Source organism: Schistocerca nitens, chromosome 1 (assembly GCF_023898315.1).
Source record: "Schistocerca nitens isolate TAMUIC-IGC-003100 chromosome 1, iqSchNite1.1, whole genome shotgun sequence".
Lineage (NCBI taxonomy): Eukaryota > Metazoa > Arthropoda > Insecta > Orthoptera > Acrididae > Schistocerca > Schistocerca nitens.
The window spans coordinates 852,658,828-852,680,217 of record NC_064614.1 but is presented as its reverse complement, the minus strand read 5'-3'; the positions used below and the strand labels follow the sequence as shown (position 1 = coordinate 852,680,217).

The 21,390-nt window shown below is 42.8% G+C and overlaps 1 protein-coding gene across 1 annotated transcript; it reads right to left on the bottom strand.

Annotated features, from left to right (window-relative positions):
• Nucleotides 1-537: 537 nt before the first annotated feature.
• LOC126209395 (uncharacterized protein DDB_G0282077-like) lies at nt 538-7,761 on the bottom strand. Its single transcript, XM_049938894.1, has 2 exons — nt 7,616-7,761; nt 538-1,300 (listed from the first exon to the last, which is right to left on the bottom strand). The coding sequence occupies exons 1-2, from the start codon at nt 7,759-7,761 to the stop codon at nt 538-540; spliced, it is 909 nt and encodes a 302-aa protein (XP_049794851.1).
• Between the last annotated feature and the right edge of the window lie 13,629 nt (nt 7,762-21,390).

Genomic DNA, 21,390 nt, shown 5'->3' with positions numbered 1-21,390 from the left:
GTAAAATTTCAGATGTAGAAATAGTGAAATGTTCTTTGTCTAAAAAAAATAAGTAATAAAAAGTTAAAGGTCAAGTATGGCAATTGCGTAAACATAACTTTATTTTCAACAACATTCGATTCTTCCTTTATATATTTGTCTGTGGAATATCGAAAATTTAATAGTAACAAAAATCGGGTTTGCAGATTGCATATTAACATCATAATTATCAAAAAATAGTTTCAAATCAGTTCTAGGTCAGCCACATGCTCGTACCTTTACCTGAGATTGGAAAGGACATGTTTGAATAACATACAAGAAAATAATGTTCACAAAACACATTACATAGAAAAGAGAGCTTTTGCAAGCTTCACCACCACGTAACCGATCGACGTATCAGTAAGTGTTAATGGAGGACAAGTAAGACATCTGAGTGCAAGCACGGGCTTTAACTACACCAAGATATCAGCCGGGTTAACGTAAGTGCTGTGGTAACCGGGAACAAAGCGTGGGTCAGGATCAGCGTCCGTAGCCGACGGCTTCGCTTGCGCTGGAGCTCTATCTGCCCGACACGGAGCCACTGTGGCCGTAGCCGACGCTCTCGGACGCTGACTGACTCGAACTCTTGCTGCCACTAAGGCCGCCATAGCCTCCTCCAAAGGCACCACTCTGGGAGCTGCTCGAAGACTTGCTGCCGCTGCCACTCATGCCACCGTAGCCACCTCCGAAGGCGCCACTCTGGGAGCTGCTCGAAGACTTGCTGCCGCTGCCACTCATGCCACCGTAGCCACCTCCGAAGGCGCCACTCTGGGAACTGCTGGAAGACTTGCTGCCGCTGCCACTCATGCCACCGTAGCCACCTCCGAAGGCGCCACTCTGGGAGCTGCTCGAAGACTTGCTGCCGCTGCCACTCATGCCACCGTAGCCACCTCCGAAGGCGCCACTCTGGGAACTGCTGGATGACTCGCTACCACTGACGCTCCCGCTGCCCTTCCCTCCTCCTACAGCGCCGCTCTGGGAGCTACTGGAAGACTGACTACCACTTCCGCTGCCACTTCCTCCTACAGCACCACTCTGGGAGCTGCTGGATGACTCGCTACCACTGATGCTTCCACTGCCTTTCCCGCCTCCTACAGCACCGCTCTGGGAACTGCTGGAAGACTGGCTACCACTAGCGCTCCCGCTGCCTTTCCCTCCTCCTACAGCACCACTCTGGGAACTGCTGGAAGACTGGCTACCACTGATGCTTCCGCTGCCTTTCCCTCCTCCTACAGCGCCACTCTGAGAACTGCTGGAAGACTGGCTACCACTGGCACTGCCGCTGCCGCCGCCGCCGCCAACGGCCCCACTCTGGGAGCTGCTGGAGGATCCACTGCCGCTGATACTGCCACTGCCACCGCCTCCTGCACCAAATTTCATATTGTATTTCACAGAACAACAAAAGCAGTTAGACGTCTGGGAATATTCTGTGCAAGAATTTGGCCTGGACTTAATAATGCAAAGAAGTGTGAGCTGCTAGTCCCGACAAGAAAAGAGGACAGACCTATAGTAAACATTTCACTGAAAACAGCCGAAAGTTTCAAGCACTAGTGAAGCATAATGCATGAAAATAGAAGATGCACAAGAGATAAGTAAAGGAGAATGATATGGAACAAATAAATCCGTCACAAAGGTAAGAATGTGGTATACTAAATGTACGAGGACAGGTGATTAAGCAGATGGTCAACGGATAAGCTGAAAATGTAACAAAACGAAAAATACTGAGCCGCAGCAGCGACAGAAATATGGAGGGAAGACGGAAGTAAGTGGAGAGGAAGACGGAAGTAAGTGGAGAGGCTTCTGTTCCAAGGAGACCAGCGGGAGAAACTGTGAGAGATGATCACGATGATCTCCTCATTTACCAAAATACCTACACACAAGGTAAGTAACTGAACTATTCCAAAGACTAACAGGGTGTCCCACGAGCGGTCATCCGATGCAAAAGTCAAGTAAACATGAGCTCTAAAATACATACCTCAAGAGCTATGAGCACCTCTTCATCTTCGATATTGCGAAGCAAATCTTTTCTACTGCAATGTCTTTGCTTTACATATTTTGACAGGGGGGTAGTGCAGTCCACGACCTTGCCGCAGTGGATACACCGGTTCCCGTGAGATCACCGACGTTAAGCGCTGTCGGGCGTGGTCGGCACTTTGATGGGTGACCATCCAGGCCGCCATGCACTGTTGCCATTTTTCGGAGTGCACTCAGCCTCGTGATGCCAATTGAGGAGCTACTCGACCGAATAGTCGCGACTTCGGTCAAGAATACCACCTTACGACCGGGAGAGCGGTGTGCTGACCCCACGCCCCTCCTATCCGCATCCTCTACCGATGATGACACGGCGGTCGGATGGACCCGGTAGGCCACTCGTGGCCTGACGACGGAGTGGTAGTATGGTCCAAAAGACGAAAAATGTCTGGTAACGTGGGCTCTAAAGTGCATATCTTATGAGCTGTGAGTACTTGTTCAGTTTCGGTACGGTGAAATACATCTCTTCTACTGAAAAGCCCTCACATTTCTTAGAGAATGCATTTTAGAGCCCATGTTTACTAGAAATTTTGTTGTTGTTTAGGTTCATGCTAACTCCTCCAAAAATATGGAATGCAAATAAACTGCAGTAGAAGAGATTTCACAATATCGAAGGAGAATAAGTGCACTTAGCTCTTACGTTATGCATTTTAGAGCCCGTGATCGTTCCTATCATATCCCTGAATACTGGACAATCCTCCTGGGACACCCTGTACAGTCTTCTGATAAGCGTGAGCGCTGGTGGTTGTTTACTTAGAAACGGCAAACATTAAAGTAATATGTTCCGCAGGCACAGGGTGGATTATCAACGTACACTAGCTACATAAAAACTAATCCTGTCCTTTCGCAATACTAACATTACATAAGTCGTTGTGCAGCTGCGAGCGATATTCTCAGACCTTGAGCTACCACCAGTTATTGTGCCAGCCCACTTCAACATGACTCAACTCACTGGCAGTGGGTGAACACTTTACTACAGACTTGCTCCTTCCGCCCTCTGGAAGGCAAAATCAGCGGACTCCTGCGTAGCCCCACTGGAAACGACACGAAGTAATGTGTTAAGCTGTTGAAGGAACGAATGCAAACGGATGTTACCTTGTAGGTGGATATATATATATATATATATATATATATATATATATATATATATATATATATATATATATATATGGCAAGTACAAAAATTTGGAGCAACTTTTCCGTTTGCATTACGTCAGATCTCGTAACATTTTCCGTGGGAACGAAACAGACGTTAACACTAAAGTGCTCAACCACTGCCAATGAGTTAATCAATTATAATGAATTTCTGACAGGAGACATTTACCCATTCACAGATGCCTTTCTTGGAGCGCAACCGTTTGATATAGCCCTTACTAAAATGTAAGATAGATGCTAAAGAAACTTAAGATGAAGCTTTTGGAAGAAAGCCAATGTTTTTCTCCCCTGTTGCATAAATTTAAATACCAACATACGTGGTGGACCACTCTACTGTTCTAATGCTTCAATGGTAAACCTCTCGGAAGAATCATAATAATTAAATTAGAGATTAAAGCATGTATTTAGTCTGTCATATTTCCGTACTTCTGTATGTGCGTCGAAAAGGAAAGTGATTGCCAAATACTGATGCGATGTACCCACTGCACTGCACAGGTTAATGACTTGCTGAGTGTGCACGTAGCTGTAAGCGTCACTCCACAACAGACAGCAGGGAACAGCGTGGCGGTGCGGCGCCTCCAGGGGGTGTGATAATAACTGAACAAAATGTGTTTGTGTAAATTCGTAAACAATGTTAATATTCCAATACATTTTTAAATGCTATGCCTGGATGAGGTAGTTTACCTAGCTTCAACTTCAGTTACATCTCCGACTGTTTGCTGATGACATTGTAGTATACGGGAAGGTATGGTCCTTGAGTGACTCTAGTAAGATAGGGGATGACTTAGACAGAATTTCAGTTTGGAGTGACGAATGGCAGCTTGCGCAAAATTTATAAAAATGTAAGTTAGCGCAGACGAGTATCAAAAACAACCCTGTAATTTTCAAATACATTATTAGTGGTGTGCTGCTTGATGCAGTCACGTCGATTAATTATCTAGACGTAATGTTGCAAACCGATATGAATTGCAACGGACACGTAAGGACGGTTATAGGGAAGGCGAGCTATCCACACCCGTTTACTGATAGAATTTTAGGAGAGTGTAACTCATCAGTTAAGCAGACTGCATATAGGGCACTTAGGCGACACATTCCTGAGTACCACTTTTCGAATTTTCGAGATCCCCACAGGGACGGAATACAGGAAGACATCACTGTCATTCAGAGGCGTGCTGGTAGATTAGCTAGCAGTAGGTTCAACGAACACGCGAGAGTTACGGAGATGCTTCGTGAACTTTAACGAGAATCCCTGGAAGGACGATGACGCTCTTCTGGCGAAACATTACTGAAAAAATGTAGAGAGCGGGTATTTGCTGCTGACTGCAGAACGATTCTACTGCCGTGAATACATATGTAGCTCAGGGACCGCGAAGGCAAGAGTAGAGAAATTAGGGCTCGGATGTGGTCGTATAGAAACTCATCATGAGGTTGAAGCTCCTTTGTCCGTGTTTGCTTTAAGAATACATATGTTTTTGGATGGGGTCCGCCTTTAACAAAACAAATTTTTGTTTTTTATCCCAAATATGTTTCAATGCAGTTGCAGCATCATGAGTGGGCTTTTATTTTATGGCTGTTAAACATAAAGAATGTTCTTTACCGTTTACACACATGTAAATATTAGTTTTTAAAATCGTAATTACAAATTTTTCAAGAACACATAAAATTATGTATTCATACCTTTTTACCACATGGTGAGGTACATAATACCTCAGGAAAACCACACCATGTGGTATAAAGGTATCAATACATAATTTTATGCGTTCTTGAAAAAATTTTAAGAACTATTTTAAAAAGTAATATTTACACATGTACAAACAGTAAAGCATATTCTTCATGTTTAACAGCCATAAAATAAAAACCCACTGATGATGCTGCAACTGCAGTGAAACATGTTTGGGATAAAAAACAAAATTGTGTTTTGCTAAAGAAGGACCCCCATCCAAAAACACATGTATAGAAACTCGTTTTCCTCTCGCTCCATTTGTGAGTGTAACAGGAAAGGAAACCACTACCAATTGTACATGGTATCCTCTGCCACACACCACACGATGGCTGTTTGTGACACTACCTGGCCAGTCAAATTCTACTTGTACATTTGGCGAGAGAAGACTCCTAGCACTCGAGAGCATTGTTGCCAGTTTCCAACTGCAGAATGAAAAGTGCTACCCTGAGTACAGACCGAAAATCATAGTCTCCTAGGATGGTTCCTTTGAAAGGGCACGACCGATTTCCTTCCCCATCCTTCCCTAACCCGAGCTTGCGCTCCGTCTCTAATGACCTCGTTGTCGACGGGACGTTGAACACTAACCTCCTCCTCCTCCATAGTCTGCTAGTACTGAGTCTACATTGAGACGTTACTGTAGAGACACCTGCAACGACTTGTCGTGCAAGACGCAAGGAGCAACTGAGCAGAGCCCATTTCAGCTATCGTGTATCTTCTTTGGGTAAAAGCACTAAAGAACTCAAACCAGCTACCTCTGGGCTGGGTGTCAAATGTGAACTTCGCTGCTGCTGTGCTAGGGCTGTGCAGACACTCACCTGGTTTGCCATGTCCTCCTCCTCCTCCTCCTCCTCCTCCTCCTTGACCTCCTCCTCCATGACTGCCCTCATGCCCTCCTCCTCCGTGACCTCCTCCTCCTCCTCCGTGACCTCCTCCTCCATGTCCACCCTCATGACCGCCGTGGCCTCCTCCGTGACCGCCGTCTCCGTGTCCGTGGCCGTGTCCGTGGTCGTGTCCGTGCCAGTGTCCGTGTCCGTGTTCGTGGCCGTGTCCGTGTCCGTGGCCGTGCCAGTGGCCGTGGTGGCCGTGGTGTGCGTCCGAGTCCGCTTCGCGCCGCTCCCTCAGCGACTCAGCGGCTGCAACACACTTTCGCTGTCAGAGAGCCGCCACGCCCACTCTGCGCGTCTGGTTGCAACTTCTTCAGACGACAAAGTGCTCACATCAGACGCTTATCGATCCATGAATCAAGACTGTCAGGATACATAGAAACTAAAAATAGAACACAGAGAAGCGCGATTACAAGTTCAGTGAAGAAGAAACAAGAGGATGTCAGGGTTATTGTGCAGTTCGGCCCCCAGCCTTTGCTCTACTGTCCGCCTATGATAACTGCGAGTCTAATGCCAGTAATCAGCAATTCTCGGGACTACGGAGTAACTAAAATTCACTTTTCATAATTTATTAAACACTTGCTTTAAAGAGTGAAACTACATACGTATTTTCGTCTGTATTGAACTCGTTATTGACGGGACGTAAAACAGTAATTTTGTTGGATGTCTTATTGTTTCTGTACATGTAGTTCTCATTGGAATAATATCGATATGCTTCTTGAACTTTGAAAATAAATATTATTCTGCCAATAACAGGTCAGAACACCCGTAGTACCTGTTACTAGTTGGAATTTCGCTACTGAAATGCCGGAAAAGTTGAGATATTGAAATGAATATAAGCAGCGTGAATTGACCATGCTTCTCACCTAATTATATCTCGTTCTAACATACTTCAGGCTTTGACAGAATTTCGATTATACCGATTTTTTTCCACGGTTCATGTACTGCAACCCAAAATTCAATTATATTACTTCTGATGTGTCGACATGTAATCTGAGAATTGAGTGAACACAAAAACGAATTACTAGTGTTCAAAAAAGAGAATCTGAAATCAGTCGCGAATCGTATTTTAAGTGAAATTACAGAAATAACATAATAAAGTGACATATTTTTGTTAATAGATGAATTAATACCTAAGGAGACAGTCTTGTTTCTCAGAACTGACAGCATGTAACAGAAATCCAAATAAATCTTAAGCTCTTGTTAAGTAATACTAAAAATATCCACAGTTGCTAAATTCTTCATGTCAGACAATTCGTTATTAATTCGTGACTAGTCTCACCAGTAGTCTAGCCATTACTGTTATCACTTTTAACGGCAGAGTACAACAAATTGAAACTGGATATATGCACCGAGGCAAACTGCAGTAAAGATCAGGATGCGTCTGTCTCAACATTAACAATATTTACTGCATGAGAGAGCTACACAGTCAAGACAACACCACAAAATTTTATTTATAACATCTCCATTTCTCGTCGTTGTAGTAGCCAGTACTTCAGGAAATCACATGGAAGCACTATGACGGATCACCCACATAACGTATCAAAAGCTGGAATAAGAACACTCTTCATGCATGGAAGTATATAGGTCTCCGAAAGACGAAACGTAATTCCGTCTGTATGTCGAAATATGTCCATAAGAAAGATCAAACCATTTCTATAGCAATATCAAAGCCCGAAATGAAGCGTACACAACTCGAAATGGAAACACTTGGAGATTTCGATGCTCGATTAGGAAAGGAACTTTTGTAAATCACGGTATACGAGGCGAATGCAAAAATTTGTGCAGCCGGCAGTTGACTAACCTTGCAGAGCGGCTGCATTGATGCAGGCAGCAGCTGCTACCAGCAGCAGAGCGACCACGGCGGTGTGCATTGCGGCGCCTGTGCTTGGCCAGCGCCGCGCCCGCCTTAATATACTCCGCGGTCTGCCCCACCACACCCGCCGCCATTGTTGGTGATCGTTTGTTACCCCGGGCCCGTAGTTCCCCCAAGTAGCCACTCAGCCGCGCTGATCGCCGCCCTGCACTTGGATCCACGTGTTCGTACTTCTGTCATCGAATCGCGATCAGGTTCATTATTACTATCTGCTAGTCATAAGGGAAAGTGGCTCTGTTTCATAAGGATACATAGTAATTTATGTACGACTACAAAGTACAGTGCTAAGATTCCTCATTATTACCGACGAGTGTAAGTTTGTTAAATATTTCAGAAGTCGTCAGCGTTTGGTGTTAAAACTCTAACAGCACCCGAGTATGCAGTTTAAATTATGAGAATTCAGGTCCACCTATTACGCAAACAATTGTTCATTTTTAAGCCCAAACATTTTTCAACACATCTGTGATATCCTTAGTGGATGCTTTTATTCGGTTCTCATTCTTCAGGCTCTTTGGTTCTTAGGACCTTAGTTTGGTTTTTTGCACGGCTATCATGCGCAATAACTATCATAAATTAGTTGGTACTGCTTAAGCTAGCCGCACTTAAAGAATACTTTTGACCAGATGCATTTCACTTTTACTTATAATATAATTTACACATGTTGTTGGGACGATCTAATGTTGTAATATATAATACTGGAAGGCAGGATCGCTTGCTGATAAATTGTTTATTTCATGAGCAGTTTCGTCAATAACTAGCTGTCATCCTGATATTCCTGAACGAGATCTCGGAATCTGAGGAAGACAGCTAATTACTGTCAAAACCGGTCGTGAAATAAAATATTTAACTGCAAGCGATCTTGGCTTCTAATATTGTAAGTTTTATCTATAAATTTTCTTCGTTGTGAGCCGATATTGAGGTTGAAAACTCTGTCGCATTGCAATGCGATAAGTGAATACGCGGCAAAGTTTTCGATATCAGCCGCTGCTAACAAGACAAAAGGCAATGGACTTCAGAATACGTAAACAACAGGCATAAAACACCAGGGGTCACAAAAGATGTTTTATTAATAAAAGGAAACGTTTATGATGAAAAATTTATTTAACTGCGATTAGCTTAAAACGGATAAACCGATAACAGCTACTTCTTAGAATCGTTTTCTATTTTTACATAGTTTGCCATCTCCTAAGTAATTTTTGTCGTTTCCTCCTAAGGTTCATGCTCATCCGTTTCAGCATTATACACAGAAACCCTGCAAACGTTACTGAACGACCACACGTGATGACTGGGTGTTGTGTGATGTCCTTAGGTTAGTTAGGTTTAAGTAGTTCTAAGTTCTAGGGGACTGATGACGATAGATGTTAAGTCCCATAGTGCTCAGAGCCATTTTTTTTCTGAACGACCACACTTGCAGGTTGAGTGTTGTTAGCGCGAAGTTAATGCAACATTTCATGCTATCGTCCTTATAATTGTGGCATTCTGATTCAACCGGTTATTAACGTAACGAGTTGTCAAAATAAAAGATGTTGAAGGTATATACACATATTTTAAATAGGTGTTTTAAGAAAGACAAACACCATCTGGGCCACTTTTTCATGTTTCTTCGAATTACTGTTTCCGATTCTGCAGAGATCATCTTCAGATCAAAACTAATTACTGGGACCCGCAGTTCGTCATCACGGTGAAACTTCAGTTTGAGTTTCAGTTGGAGTTCCGACCTGATGGCGAACCGCCATTTTCAGTAATTTGATTTGGATGTGAAGGTCATCTCTGACATAAATCGAAACCCATAATCCAAGCAATGTAAAAATTTCACCCATGTGGTATTTGTCTTTATTCATCATATTAAAAGTGGTCACGGTGCCCTCAGACGTCATCATATGAATTTTTTTCTACATTCTCCGAGGTTCTTATTGAGATCAATTTATCGTCTTTTCACGTTGGAATAATTTGCAAACATTTTGTTGTTTTACATCATAAACATTTTTTCCCTTGAGTCTTCGATTAACTCGAAAGTGGCACGTAGACAAGGATATGGTTAAGACACCGATAGCTAGACTTAAAAATTATTGTCCTTCTTCGCAGTAGAAAGAAGAGGTATTCAAATGCTTCTCTCCATCTTCACAATAACTACAAAAATTACCATGTAACAGCGGAAATCTTTCTCTAGGAGTATATGCAGACCGCACCGGCGCAATGGTTAATTCACTAGTCTTGTATTCGGGCGCAGTGTGGTTCAAATCGCTGTCACGCCATCCTGAGTTAAGTTATTCGGTAGTTTTCCCGAATTTCATCTGTCGAAGGCCGAAATAGTTCCTGTAACAAGGCGACGTCGGTTCTCTTATTATTTTAACCACTGAGCTACCGATCTGTCTGTAAGGACTTTGACACTGACTAAATTTACTTTCTGCTTTCTTACCTTCAGACTTTCAACTCAATTTTGAAAATTTTATATTGGAAAATGACAAATAGAGCCTTAAACTTAGATTACTTCTACAATCGTTCAGATATACAACAAACATACATTAAAGACATTCACAGGTATTTTCGTTGCTCGATGATGGGAAAATTGACGAATAAGTTAATGTATTTCTGAAAGCCTTCTAACCAGCTAAGCGTCTACCTATGGTCTTCCGTCATATGCGCTTACCTTGTATCCTGAAAAAGAGTAGATCACCCTTAAATGAGGGAGTTGTTTTCCAGCACATGATGTATTCCAGAATACTTTGGTGTTAGACTGCAGTAACTTATACATCTAATTCTGATAACTTAAAAAGAACGATTATTTATGTGCTCACTCAGTGATTTCAATGAACTCACTTTGCTTTCGATGTTCAAATGGCTGTAGGCACTATGGGACTTAATATCGGAGATCATCAGTCCCCTTGACTTAGAACTACTTAAACCTAAGGAAATGAGACACATCCATGCCCGAGGCAGGATTCCAACCTGCGACCGTATCATCTGCGCGGTTACAGACTGAAGCACCTAGACCCGTTCGGCCACAGCGGCCGGCTTGCTTTCGATGTCTTCATATATGAATCAACAATATAGTGTCCACAAATGGCAAGTGCGAAGTGTAAAACAGATATAATTACTTGATTTTTAGAAAGACACGTTGGCGTACAAAGCTTAAACCATGAAGCTCCCGGCTTTATGCATGGTCAGAGACAGAAATAAAAGAAATATTCAAGATTTGGATTAAAATCCAGGGTGAAAGGATATCAGTGAAAAGATTCGTTGGGTGATGTTTTTATTCTCAGTGAAAGTTAAAAAGAATTACAGGATCTGCTGAATGGAATGTGCAGTGTAATGAGTACAGGACATGGATTGAGAGTAAATCAAGGAAAGACGAAAATAATAAGTAGCAGAAATGAGAATACCGAGAAACTTAACATCAGAATTCGTGATCATAAAGTAAATGAAGTTAAGGAATTGCAGCAAAATAATAGCAAGGAGGACATAAAAAGCAGATTAGCACACGCAAAAATGACATTCCTGACCAGAAGAAGTCTACTAGTACCATACGCAGGCCTTAATTTGAGGAAGACATATCTGAGAAAGTGCGTTTCGTTGGGTTCAAATGGCTCTGAGCACTATGCGACTTAACTTATGAGGTCATCAGTCGCCTAGAACTTAGAACTAAGTAAACCTAACTAACCTAAGGACATCACACACATCCATGCCCGAGGCAGGATTCGAACCTGCGACCGTAGCGGTCACGCGGTTCCAGACTGAAGCGCCTAGAACCGCACGGCCACACAGGCCGGCCCCAAGTGCGTTTGAAGCATAGAATTGTATGGTGGTGAAACATGGTGTGTGGGAAGACGGAACAGAAGAGAGTGGAAGCATTTAAGATATGATGCTATAGAAGAATGCTGAAGATTAGGTTACCTGATAAGGTAAGGAATGAGGAGATTCTGCGCAGAATCGGATAGGAAAGGAATATGTGGAAAACACTGACAAAAGGAAGGACAGGGTGATAGGACATCTGTTAAGACTTCAGGTAATAGCTCTCATGGTACCAGAAGAAGCTGTTGAAGGTAAAAACTATAGGAAAAGACAGAGATTGGAATACATCCAGCAAATATGAAAAGATTGGCACAGGAGAAGATTCGTGGCGGACCGCATTAAAGGAATCAGAAAACTGAGGACTGAAGGGAAAGGACCACTACGTTATGACCGAAATTAATAACCTGATGACTATCATCAGACCTGATTTCGAATTATTTTCTGATCACATCGATAACGATCGAAAACTTATTCGTACTTGTGTCTGAATTTCGTCATAATAAACCGAAATTAATAGTCTGAAGTCAAATATTGTGGTTCGTAACCGATATAAACGCAAATCTATAGTTGTATTCATTTGGTTTCTAGTACTAATGTGGCTCATGTAATGCCGTAATCATAGCGAGTTGACGATACCACTCATCGTATTTGGAACTACACTTCAGTGAGCTCCAATCATGGAAGAGCAGGGCTCAACGGCATATCGATGATGGAGTCTTTAGCGACGGAGCATGCAGTCTACCATGTTGCAGGCGGAGAGAAACTGCGAGAACAGGTGACGACACCGTCCCAGCAAGAGCTACAAAATTTTGCCAACACTCGGAATGGTGTCCTTGGCCCTCTGTTCAGTTCCATCCATCCTACAGTTTTCAAACACTCATCATTACTGGGGAAGGGTGGAGATGGAAATCAGCTGTGTTCTATCGCCTTACGCGACTTAGGCAAACCATGGAAAACCATCTACGCGTACATTCAATGGATTTAATTCGCATGAAACATGTTGAGCACGTCAGGCATAGATTTGCTCAATTAGTGCTGTAACTGAAGCATGACACAGCTTTAATAGCATTAAAATTCTTGGAATATGTATCCATTGGACTGAAATTAGTCGATAAACTTACCGGGTATTACTTCTCTGATGGAAATATTTCAACAGGTTAGTCATTATGATAGCAGTTAGATCCGTCAGTGCAGCTACTCTATATCTTAATTATTTGGCTGATAACCGCAGTCGCTTAAAGCCATTACAAACATCTGCTGACATCTGTCCTTTCCTAATAGCCTACTTATCTAACGTGAAATGTTTGTTGTCTTCAGTTCCAAGCCATTTAGGTAACAGGTGGACCGTTATACAAAGTTCCTTCGGCAGTCAGAGACATCTTTAACTTGACGTTATAAGAGCATCTCGCACAAAGTAACACAGGCATGCAGTCTAACATGTTGCAGGCGGAGAGAAACTGCGAGAACAGGTGACGACACCGTCCCAGCAAGAGCTACAAAATTTTGCCAACACTCGGAATGGTGTCCTTGGCCCTCTGTTCAGTTCCATCCATCCTGCAGTTTTCAAACACTCATCATTACTGTAATACATGTAATGTTCAGGTTGCATCTATTATATACCACACTCATCCTCTAAACATGCTACCGTATGCTGTGTTTGTTAGTGTCGACAAGACATGATGATTTCTCCTGCTGACCCATACCATTAGCTGCGTAAGAGGCACCAAATGGAAGTTTAACTTTTATGAACGGAGGCTTCATTTTACCTCGTTTCAGACACATCGCTAGCTGCAAGGTGAAAAGAGCGACTATTGGATATACAGTGTCATCAGGAGTGCCCCATGGAAGTGTGATAGGACCGGTAGTATTTTCTGTGTACACAAATGATTTGGCGCGCAGGACGGACAGCAACCCACAGTTGTTAGCTGATTATCCTGTGCTGTCCTGAGAGGTGTCGCAGTTTAGGAACTGTAGGAGGTACAAGATGACTCAGACAAAATTTCTACTTGGTGTGATGATTGGCAGCTAACTCTAAACGTAAAAAAATCGTTCAGATGGCTCGGAGCACTATGGGACTTAAAATCTGAGATCATCAGTCCCCTAAACTTAAAACTACTTAAACCTAACTAACCTAAGGACATCACACACATCCATGCCCAAGACAGGGTTCGAATCTGCGATCGTAGCAGCAGCGCGGTTCCGGACTGAAGCGTCTAGAACGCTCGGCCACAGCGGCCAGCATAGAAAAATGTAAGCTAATGCGAATGAATAGGGAAAACAAACCCGTAACGTTCCGATACAGCATCAGTAATGTCCTGAAAGAAATTTTCACTCTGCAGCGGAGAGTGCGCTGATATGAAACTTCCTGGCAAATTACAACTAAGTTCCGGACCGAGACTCGAACTCGGGACCTTTGCCTTTAGCAGGCAATTCCTCGACCATGTTTTTGTTTTTGGTTTTTCTTTGCATTTTGTTCGTTATTGTTCGTAACGGTCGTCGCATGGCATTCGTTGAAGTTCGTTGTTGATCCCCTCAGTCTATTATTATTATTATTACAGAGACCAACCAGCTCTCTGACCGAACACGCTGCGCTACCGTGCCGGCTTTTTATTGCTCGTTGCATCCGTTCGGGGTGGACGTCCGATGACACGCCTTCAAGTTCGTCGTTGATCCGTTCACTTGGTTTCTTTTTTTTTTTTTTTTTACTTCAGAGGGTAGCTAATCCTCTGACCGAACACGTTGATCTACCATGCCATCTATCCATCTGAGCTACACAAACACGGCTAACAACCCGTCCTCACAGCTTTACTTCCACCAGAAGTTTGTAAGGCAGAGAACGAGGTACGGCGAAAGTAGAGCTGTGAGGAGAGGTCGTGTGAGTCGTGATTGGGTTGCTCAGAAGGTGCCGGCAAGGTAGCTCAGCGTGTTCGGTCACAGAGCTGCTCGCCCTCTGTAATTAAATAACTGGGTAAAGGAATCAACGATCATCTTGAACGGATGTCTTGTGACGTCCACCCAGACCAAACGCAACGAACAACACCGAACAAAATGGGAAAAAAAGATGGTAGAGCACTTCCCCGCAGAAGGCAAAGGTCCCAAGTTCGAGGCGCGGTCCGGCACACAGTTTTAATCTGCCAAGAAGTTTCAATTATGTCCTCCTTGACTCAGTCACATCATTTAAAGCGATATGAAAGCATATGAGAACTGTGGAACGGTAGGCGAATTTTCGACTTTGGTTCGTTGGGAGAATTTTGTGAAAGTTTGGTTCATCTGAAAAGGAGACCGCATATAAGACGCAAATGCGGCCTATTCCTGAGTACTATTTGAGCGTTTGGGATCTGTATCAGGTCGGATTAAAGTAAGACTTCGAAGCAATTCAGAGGCGGGCTGCTAGATTTGTTAGCGATGGGTTCGAATAACACTCAGTTATGACGGGGATCCCCCCATGAACCATGGACCTTGCCGTTGGTGGGGAGGCTTGCGTGCCTCAGCGATACAGATGGCCGTACCGTAGGTGCAACCACAACGGAGGGGTATCTGTTGAGAGGCCAGACAAACATGTGGTTCCTGAAGAGAGGCAGCAGCCTTTTCAGTAGTTGCAGGGGCAACAGTCTGGATGATTGACTGATATGGCGTTGTAACATTAACCAAAACGGCCTTGCTGTATTGGTACTGCGAACGGCTGAAAGCAAGGGGAAACTACAGCCGTAATTGTTCCCGAGGACATGCAGCTTTACTGTATGATTAAATGATGATGGCGTCCTCTTGGGTAAAATATTCCGGAGGTAAAATAGTCCCCCAGTCGGATCTCCGGGCGGGGACTACTCAGGAGGACGTCGTTATCAGGAGAAAGAAAACTAGTGTTCTACGGATCGGAGCGTGGAATGTCAGATCCCTTAATCGGGAAATGGATAGGTTAAAGTTAGATATAGTGAGAATTAGTGAAGTTCGGTGGCAGGAGGAACAAGACTTTTGGTCAGGTGATTACAGGGTTATAAATACAAAATCAAATAGGGGTAATGCAGGAGTAGGTTTAATAATGAATAAAAAAAATAGGAGTGCAGGTTAACTACTACAAACAGCATAGTGAACGCATTATTGTGGCCAAGATAGACACAAAGCCCGTGCCTACTACAGTAGTACAAGTTTCTATGACAACTAGCTCTGCAGATGATGAAGAAATAGATGAAATGTATGACGAGATAAAAGAAATTATTCAGGTAGTGGAGGGAGACGAAAATTTAATAGTCATGGGTGACTGGAATTCGTCAGTAGGAAAAGGGAGAGAAGGAAACATAGTAGGTGAATATGGATTGGGAGGAAGGAATGAAAGAGGAAGCCGCCTTGTAGAATTTTGCACAGAGCATAACTTAATCGTAGCTAACACTTGGTTCAAGAATCATAAAAGAAGGTTGTATACATGGAAGAATCCTGGAGATACTAAAAGACATCAGATAGATTATATAATGGTAAAACAGAGATTTAGGAACCAGGTTTTAAATTGTAAGACATTTCCAGGGGCAGATGTGGATTCTGACCACAATCTATTGGTTATGAACTGTAGACTAAAACTGAAGAAACTGCAAAAAGGTGGGAATTTAAGGAGATGGGACCTGGATAAACTGAAAGAACCAGAGGTTGTACAGAGTTTCAGGGAGAGCATAAGGGAACAATTGACAGGAATGGGGGAAAGAAATACAGTAGAAGAAGAATGGGTAGCTCTGAGGGATGAAGTAGTGAAGGCAGCAGACGATCAAGTAGGTAAAACGACGAGGGCTAATAGAAATCCTTGGGTAACAGAAGAAATATTGAATTTAATTGATGAAAGGACAAAATATAAAAATGCAGTAAATGAAGCAGGCACAAAGGAATACAAACGTCTCAAAAATGATATCGACAGGAAGTGCAAAACGGCTAAGCAGGGATGGCTAGAGGACAAATGTAAGGATGTAGAGGCTTGTCTCATGAGGGGTAAGATAGATACTGCCTACAGGAAAATTAAAGAGACCTTTGGAGAGAAGAGAACCACTTTTATGAATATCAAGAGCTCAGATGGCAACCCAGTTCTAAGCAAAGAAGGGAAGGCAGAAAGGAGGAAGGAGTATATAGAAGGTTTATACAAGGGCGATGAACTTCAGGACAATATTATGGAAATGGAGGAGGATGTAGATGAAGATGAAATGGGAGATATGATACTGCGTGAAGAGTTTGACAGAGCACTGAAAGACCTGAGTCGAAACAAGGCCCCGGGAATGGACAACATTCCATTAGAACTACAGATGGCCTCGGGAGAGCCAGTCCTGACAAAACTCCACCATCTGGTGAGCACGATGTATGAGACAGGCGAAATTCCCTCAGACTTCAAGAAGAATATAATAATTCCAATCCCAAAGAAAGCAGGTGTTGACAGATATGAAAATTACCGAACTATCAGTTTAATAAGTCACTGCTGCCAAATACTAACGCGAATTCTTTACAGACGAATGGAAAAACTGGTAGAAGTGGATCTCGGGGAAGATCAGTTCTAGGATTCCGTAGAAATGTTGGAACACGTGAGGCAATACTAACCTTACGACTTATCGTAGAAGAAAGATTAAGAAAAGGCAAACCTACGTTTCTAGCATTTGTAGGCTTAGAGAAAGCTTTTCACAATGTTGAGTGGAATACTCTCTTTCAAATTCTGAAGGTGGCAGGGGTAAAATACAGGGAGCGAAAGGCTATTTATAATTTGTACAGAAACCAGATGGCAGTTATAAGAGTCGAGGGGCATGAAAGGGAAGCAGTGGTTGGGAAAGGAGTGAGACAGGGTTGTAGCCTCTCCCCGATGTTATTCAATCTGTATATTGAGCAAGCAGTAAAGGAAACAAAAGAAAAATTCGGAGTAGGTATTAAAATTCATGTAGAAGAAGTAAAAACTTTGAGGCTCGCCGATGACATTGTAATTCTGTCAGAGACAGCAAAGGACTCGGAAGAGCAGTTGAACGGAATGGACAGTGTCTTGAAAGGAGGATATAAGATGAACATCAACAGAAGCCAAACGAGTATAATGGAATGTAGTTGAATTAAGTCTGGTGATGCTGAGGGAATTAGATTAGGAAATGAGACACTTAAAGTAGTAAAGGAGGTTTGCTATTTCGGGAGTAAAATAACTGATGATGGTCGTAGTAGAGAGGATATAAAATGTAGACTGGCAATGGCAAGGAAAGCGTTTCTCAAGACGAGAAATTTGTTAACATCGAGTATAGATTTAAGTGTCAGGAAGTCGTTTCTGAAAGTATTTGTATGGAGTGTAGCCATGTATGGAAGTGAAACATGGACGATAACTAGTTTGGACAAGAAGAGAATAGAAGCTTTCGAAACGTGGTGCTACAGATGAATGCTGAAGATAAGGTGGGTACATCAAGTAACTGATGAGGAGGTATTGAATAGGATTGGGGAGAAGAGAAGTTTGTGGCACAAACAAGGGATCACAAATTTAGCATTGGAGGGCACCGTGGAGGGTAAAAATCGTAGAGGGAGACCAAGAGATGAATACACTAAGCAGATTCATCAGGATGTAGGTTGCGTAGGTACTGGGAGATGAAGAAGCTTGCACAGGATAGAGTAGCATGGAGAGCTGCATCAATCCAGTCTCAGGACTGAAGACCACAACAACAACAACATGACGGAGATGCTTCAGGAACTCAAACAGGAACCGCTGGAGGGGAGGCGGCGTTCTTTTCGACGAGCACAGCTGATAAAATTTAGAGAACAGGCGTTTGAAGCTGACTGCAGAACGATTCTAATGCCATCAACATCCATTTCGCGTAAGGACCACAAAGATATGAGAAACCTGGGTTCATACGTAGGAATATAGATAGTCGTTTTTGCCTCGCTCTGCTTGCGAGTAGAACAGGAAAGGAAATGACTAGTAATGGGACAGGATATTCTCCGCCACTCACCGCATGAAGACTTGCAAAGTATGCCTGTAGATGTACGCCAGTCTACTTCCCTCATTTTTTCTCTCTCTTTACGTTGTCAGAAGAGGCGAATTCTTGCTATTACTGTAAAAGCATGACGCTGTTTTGATTTCAGCCTACGAGCTTGCACTTCTATCTTCGTCATAATTTTCATCCCTAGAACAACTGAATAGGGACTCCGTGTGTGACAATCAATTTGTCGTCTTAATTAGAGTTGGAAATGCGGTATTCACCAGGCTCAGTGACAAATAGTTTGCTTTCCGAAAGTTCTACTCGAGAATAGATCCAACTCTTCTTGTAGTTACAGGAATAAAAGCCGCATATTAGTAACTAAACCTTCGCTGTAGTTTAAACAGGTATTTTTGCCTCATTTCTTTTGAAAAGTCTTTATTTTTATTGCGCAGACAACTAGTTTTAAGTCGTAATTGTAGCTGGGGACTATATTATTTGTGGCAAATAGGTTTTATTAACTCGTAAAATACAACCATTTCTACCTTCTGCCTCATAATAGTAATGTAAGCTGTTTTGCTTCCAGGCGAGAACTATAGATGTTAATTACACAGCAACTGTAACTAAATCTTGGATTACATCCAGCGGCGCAACAGAGAACTAAGCTACCTGTCTGGCAGCTGGAACAGCGCTGCTTCGCGTCCAGGTCTAGTGGCGCAGGAAGCGGCGCGGCAACCAGCAGGCCCGTTTCTGTATGTGAAGTCAATAGCGCAGCCATTTTAAAGAGACTACTCCATAAAAAAATATGGTTCTCGTGCATCTCACAGCTTTATTCGTCAGCTTCATAGCGAACTGCTAATCATTTCGTTAATCGTCACAGCTATCGTGATGTTTCAAAATGAAGTAAGGTACTGCAAGGAAATCGAATAGTTTGCAATCAAAAATAGAGAGCTCTACGAATTTGCGTTTGGTGCACCTTAGGTCATATGTTGCTGCGTACCAAATGCAGTTAACATTGAAGTATTGTTCAAACTTGGGATCGGATCTACAACTCACTCCATTGCCGAGAAAATGGGTCATATATAGCACACCCCATTCCGCTCGCGTTTCTACACAATAAAGAGAGGATGAAATATTCATAACATCCTTGTATCTCATAAATAAATGGTTGGAGGTCTTAAAACTATATTTTGGGAAGTGATAGCTCGCAAAGAGGAGAGTATGTTGCCACAGGGTTACCATGCATAACCTCCGTATTTAGCGGTATACGCAAGAAATTCCGATTTTTTTTTTTCAATGGAATAATGACCCGAATACAGAATAAATTTCCTTTTGCTTTGCGTCTGTGGACACAAATAAGCCTGTTCTAAAGCTTTTAACATTTGACTATGCCACTATGGCTGCCCCCTCCCCCCCCCCCCCCCCCCCCCCACCGTGAACCATGGACCTTGCCGTTGGTGGGGAGGCTTGAGTGCCTCAGCAATACAGATAGCCGTACCGTAGGTGCAACCACAATGGAGGGGTATCTGTTCAGAGGCCAGACAAACGCGTGGCAGGAGGAACAAGACTTTTGGTCAGGCGAATACAGGATCATAAATACAAAATCAAATAGGGGTAATGCAGGAGTAGCTTTAATAATGAATAGGAAAATAGCAGTGCGGGTAAGCTACTACAAACAGCATAGTGAACGCATTATTGTCGCCAAGATAGACACGAAGCCCACGCCTACTACAGTAGTACAAGTTTACATGCCAACTAGCTCTGCAGATGACGAAGAAATTGAAGAAATGTATGATGAAATAAAAGAAATTATTCAGATAATGAAGGGAGACGAAAATTTAATAGTGATGGCTGACTGGAATTCGGTAGTAGGAAAACGGAGAGAGGGAAACGTAGTAGGTGAATATGGATTGGGAGGAAGGAATAAAAGAGGAAGCCGCTTGGTAGAATTTAGCACAGAGGACAACTTAATCATAGCTACCACTTGGTTCATGAATCATGAAAGAAGGTTGTATACATGAAAGAACCCTGGAGATACTGATAGGTTTCAGATAGATTATATAATGGTAAGACAGAGATTTAGGAACCAGGTTTTAAATTTTAAGACATTTCCAGGGGCAGATGTGGACACTGACCACAATCTATTGGTTATGAACTGTAGATTAAAACTGAAGAAACTGCAAAAAGGTGGGAATTTAAGGAGTTGGGACCTGGATAAACTGAAAGAACCAGAGGTTGTACAGAGTTTCAGGGAGAGCATAAGGGAACAATTGACAGGAATGGGGGAAAGAAATACAGTAGAAGAAGAATGGGTAGCTTTGAGGGATGAAGTAGTGAAGGCAGCAGAGGATCAAGTAGGTAAAAAGACAAGGGCTAGTAGAAATCCGTGGGTAACAGAAGAAATATTGAATTTAATTGATGAAAGGACAAAATATAAAAATGCAGTAAATGAAGCAGGCACAAAGGACTACAAAAGTCTCAAAAATGAGGTCGACAGGAAGTGAAAATTGGCTAAGCAGGGATGGCTAGAGGACAAATGTAGGGATGTAGAGGCTTATCTCATGAGGGGTAAGATAGATACTGCCTACAGGAAAATTAAAGAGACCTTTGGAGAAAAGAGAACCACTTGCATGAATATCAAGAGCTCAGATGGCAACCCAGTTCTAAGCAAAGAAGGGAAAGCAGAAAGGTGGAAGGAATATATAAAGGGTCTATACAGGGCGATGTTCTTGAGGACAATATTATGGAAATGGAAGAGGAGGTAGATGAAGATGAAATGGGAGATATGATACTGCGTGAAGAGTTTGACAGAGCACTGTAAGACCTAAGTCGAAACAAGGCCCCGGGAGTGGACAACATTCCATTAGAACTCCTGACAGCCTTGGGAGAGCCAGTCCTCACAAAACTCCACCATCTGGTGAGCAAGATGTATGAGGCAGGCGAAATTCCCTCAGACTTCAAGAAGAATATAATAATTCCAATCCCAAAGAAAGCAGGTGTTGA

Coding starts and splice junctions, on each gene's coding strand:
- LOC126209395 (XM_049938894.1), bottom strand. CDS start 7,761: ATGGCGGCGGGTGTGGTGGGGCAGACCGCGGAGTATATTAAGGCGGGC. Junction 1,301..7,615: donor CAATGCAGCCGCTCTGCAAG/GTTAGTCAACTG, acceptor CGGCGGCGGCAG/CGGCAGTGCCAGTGGTAGCC.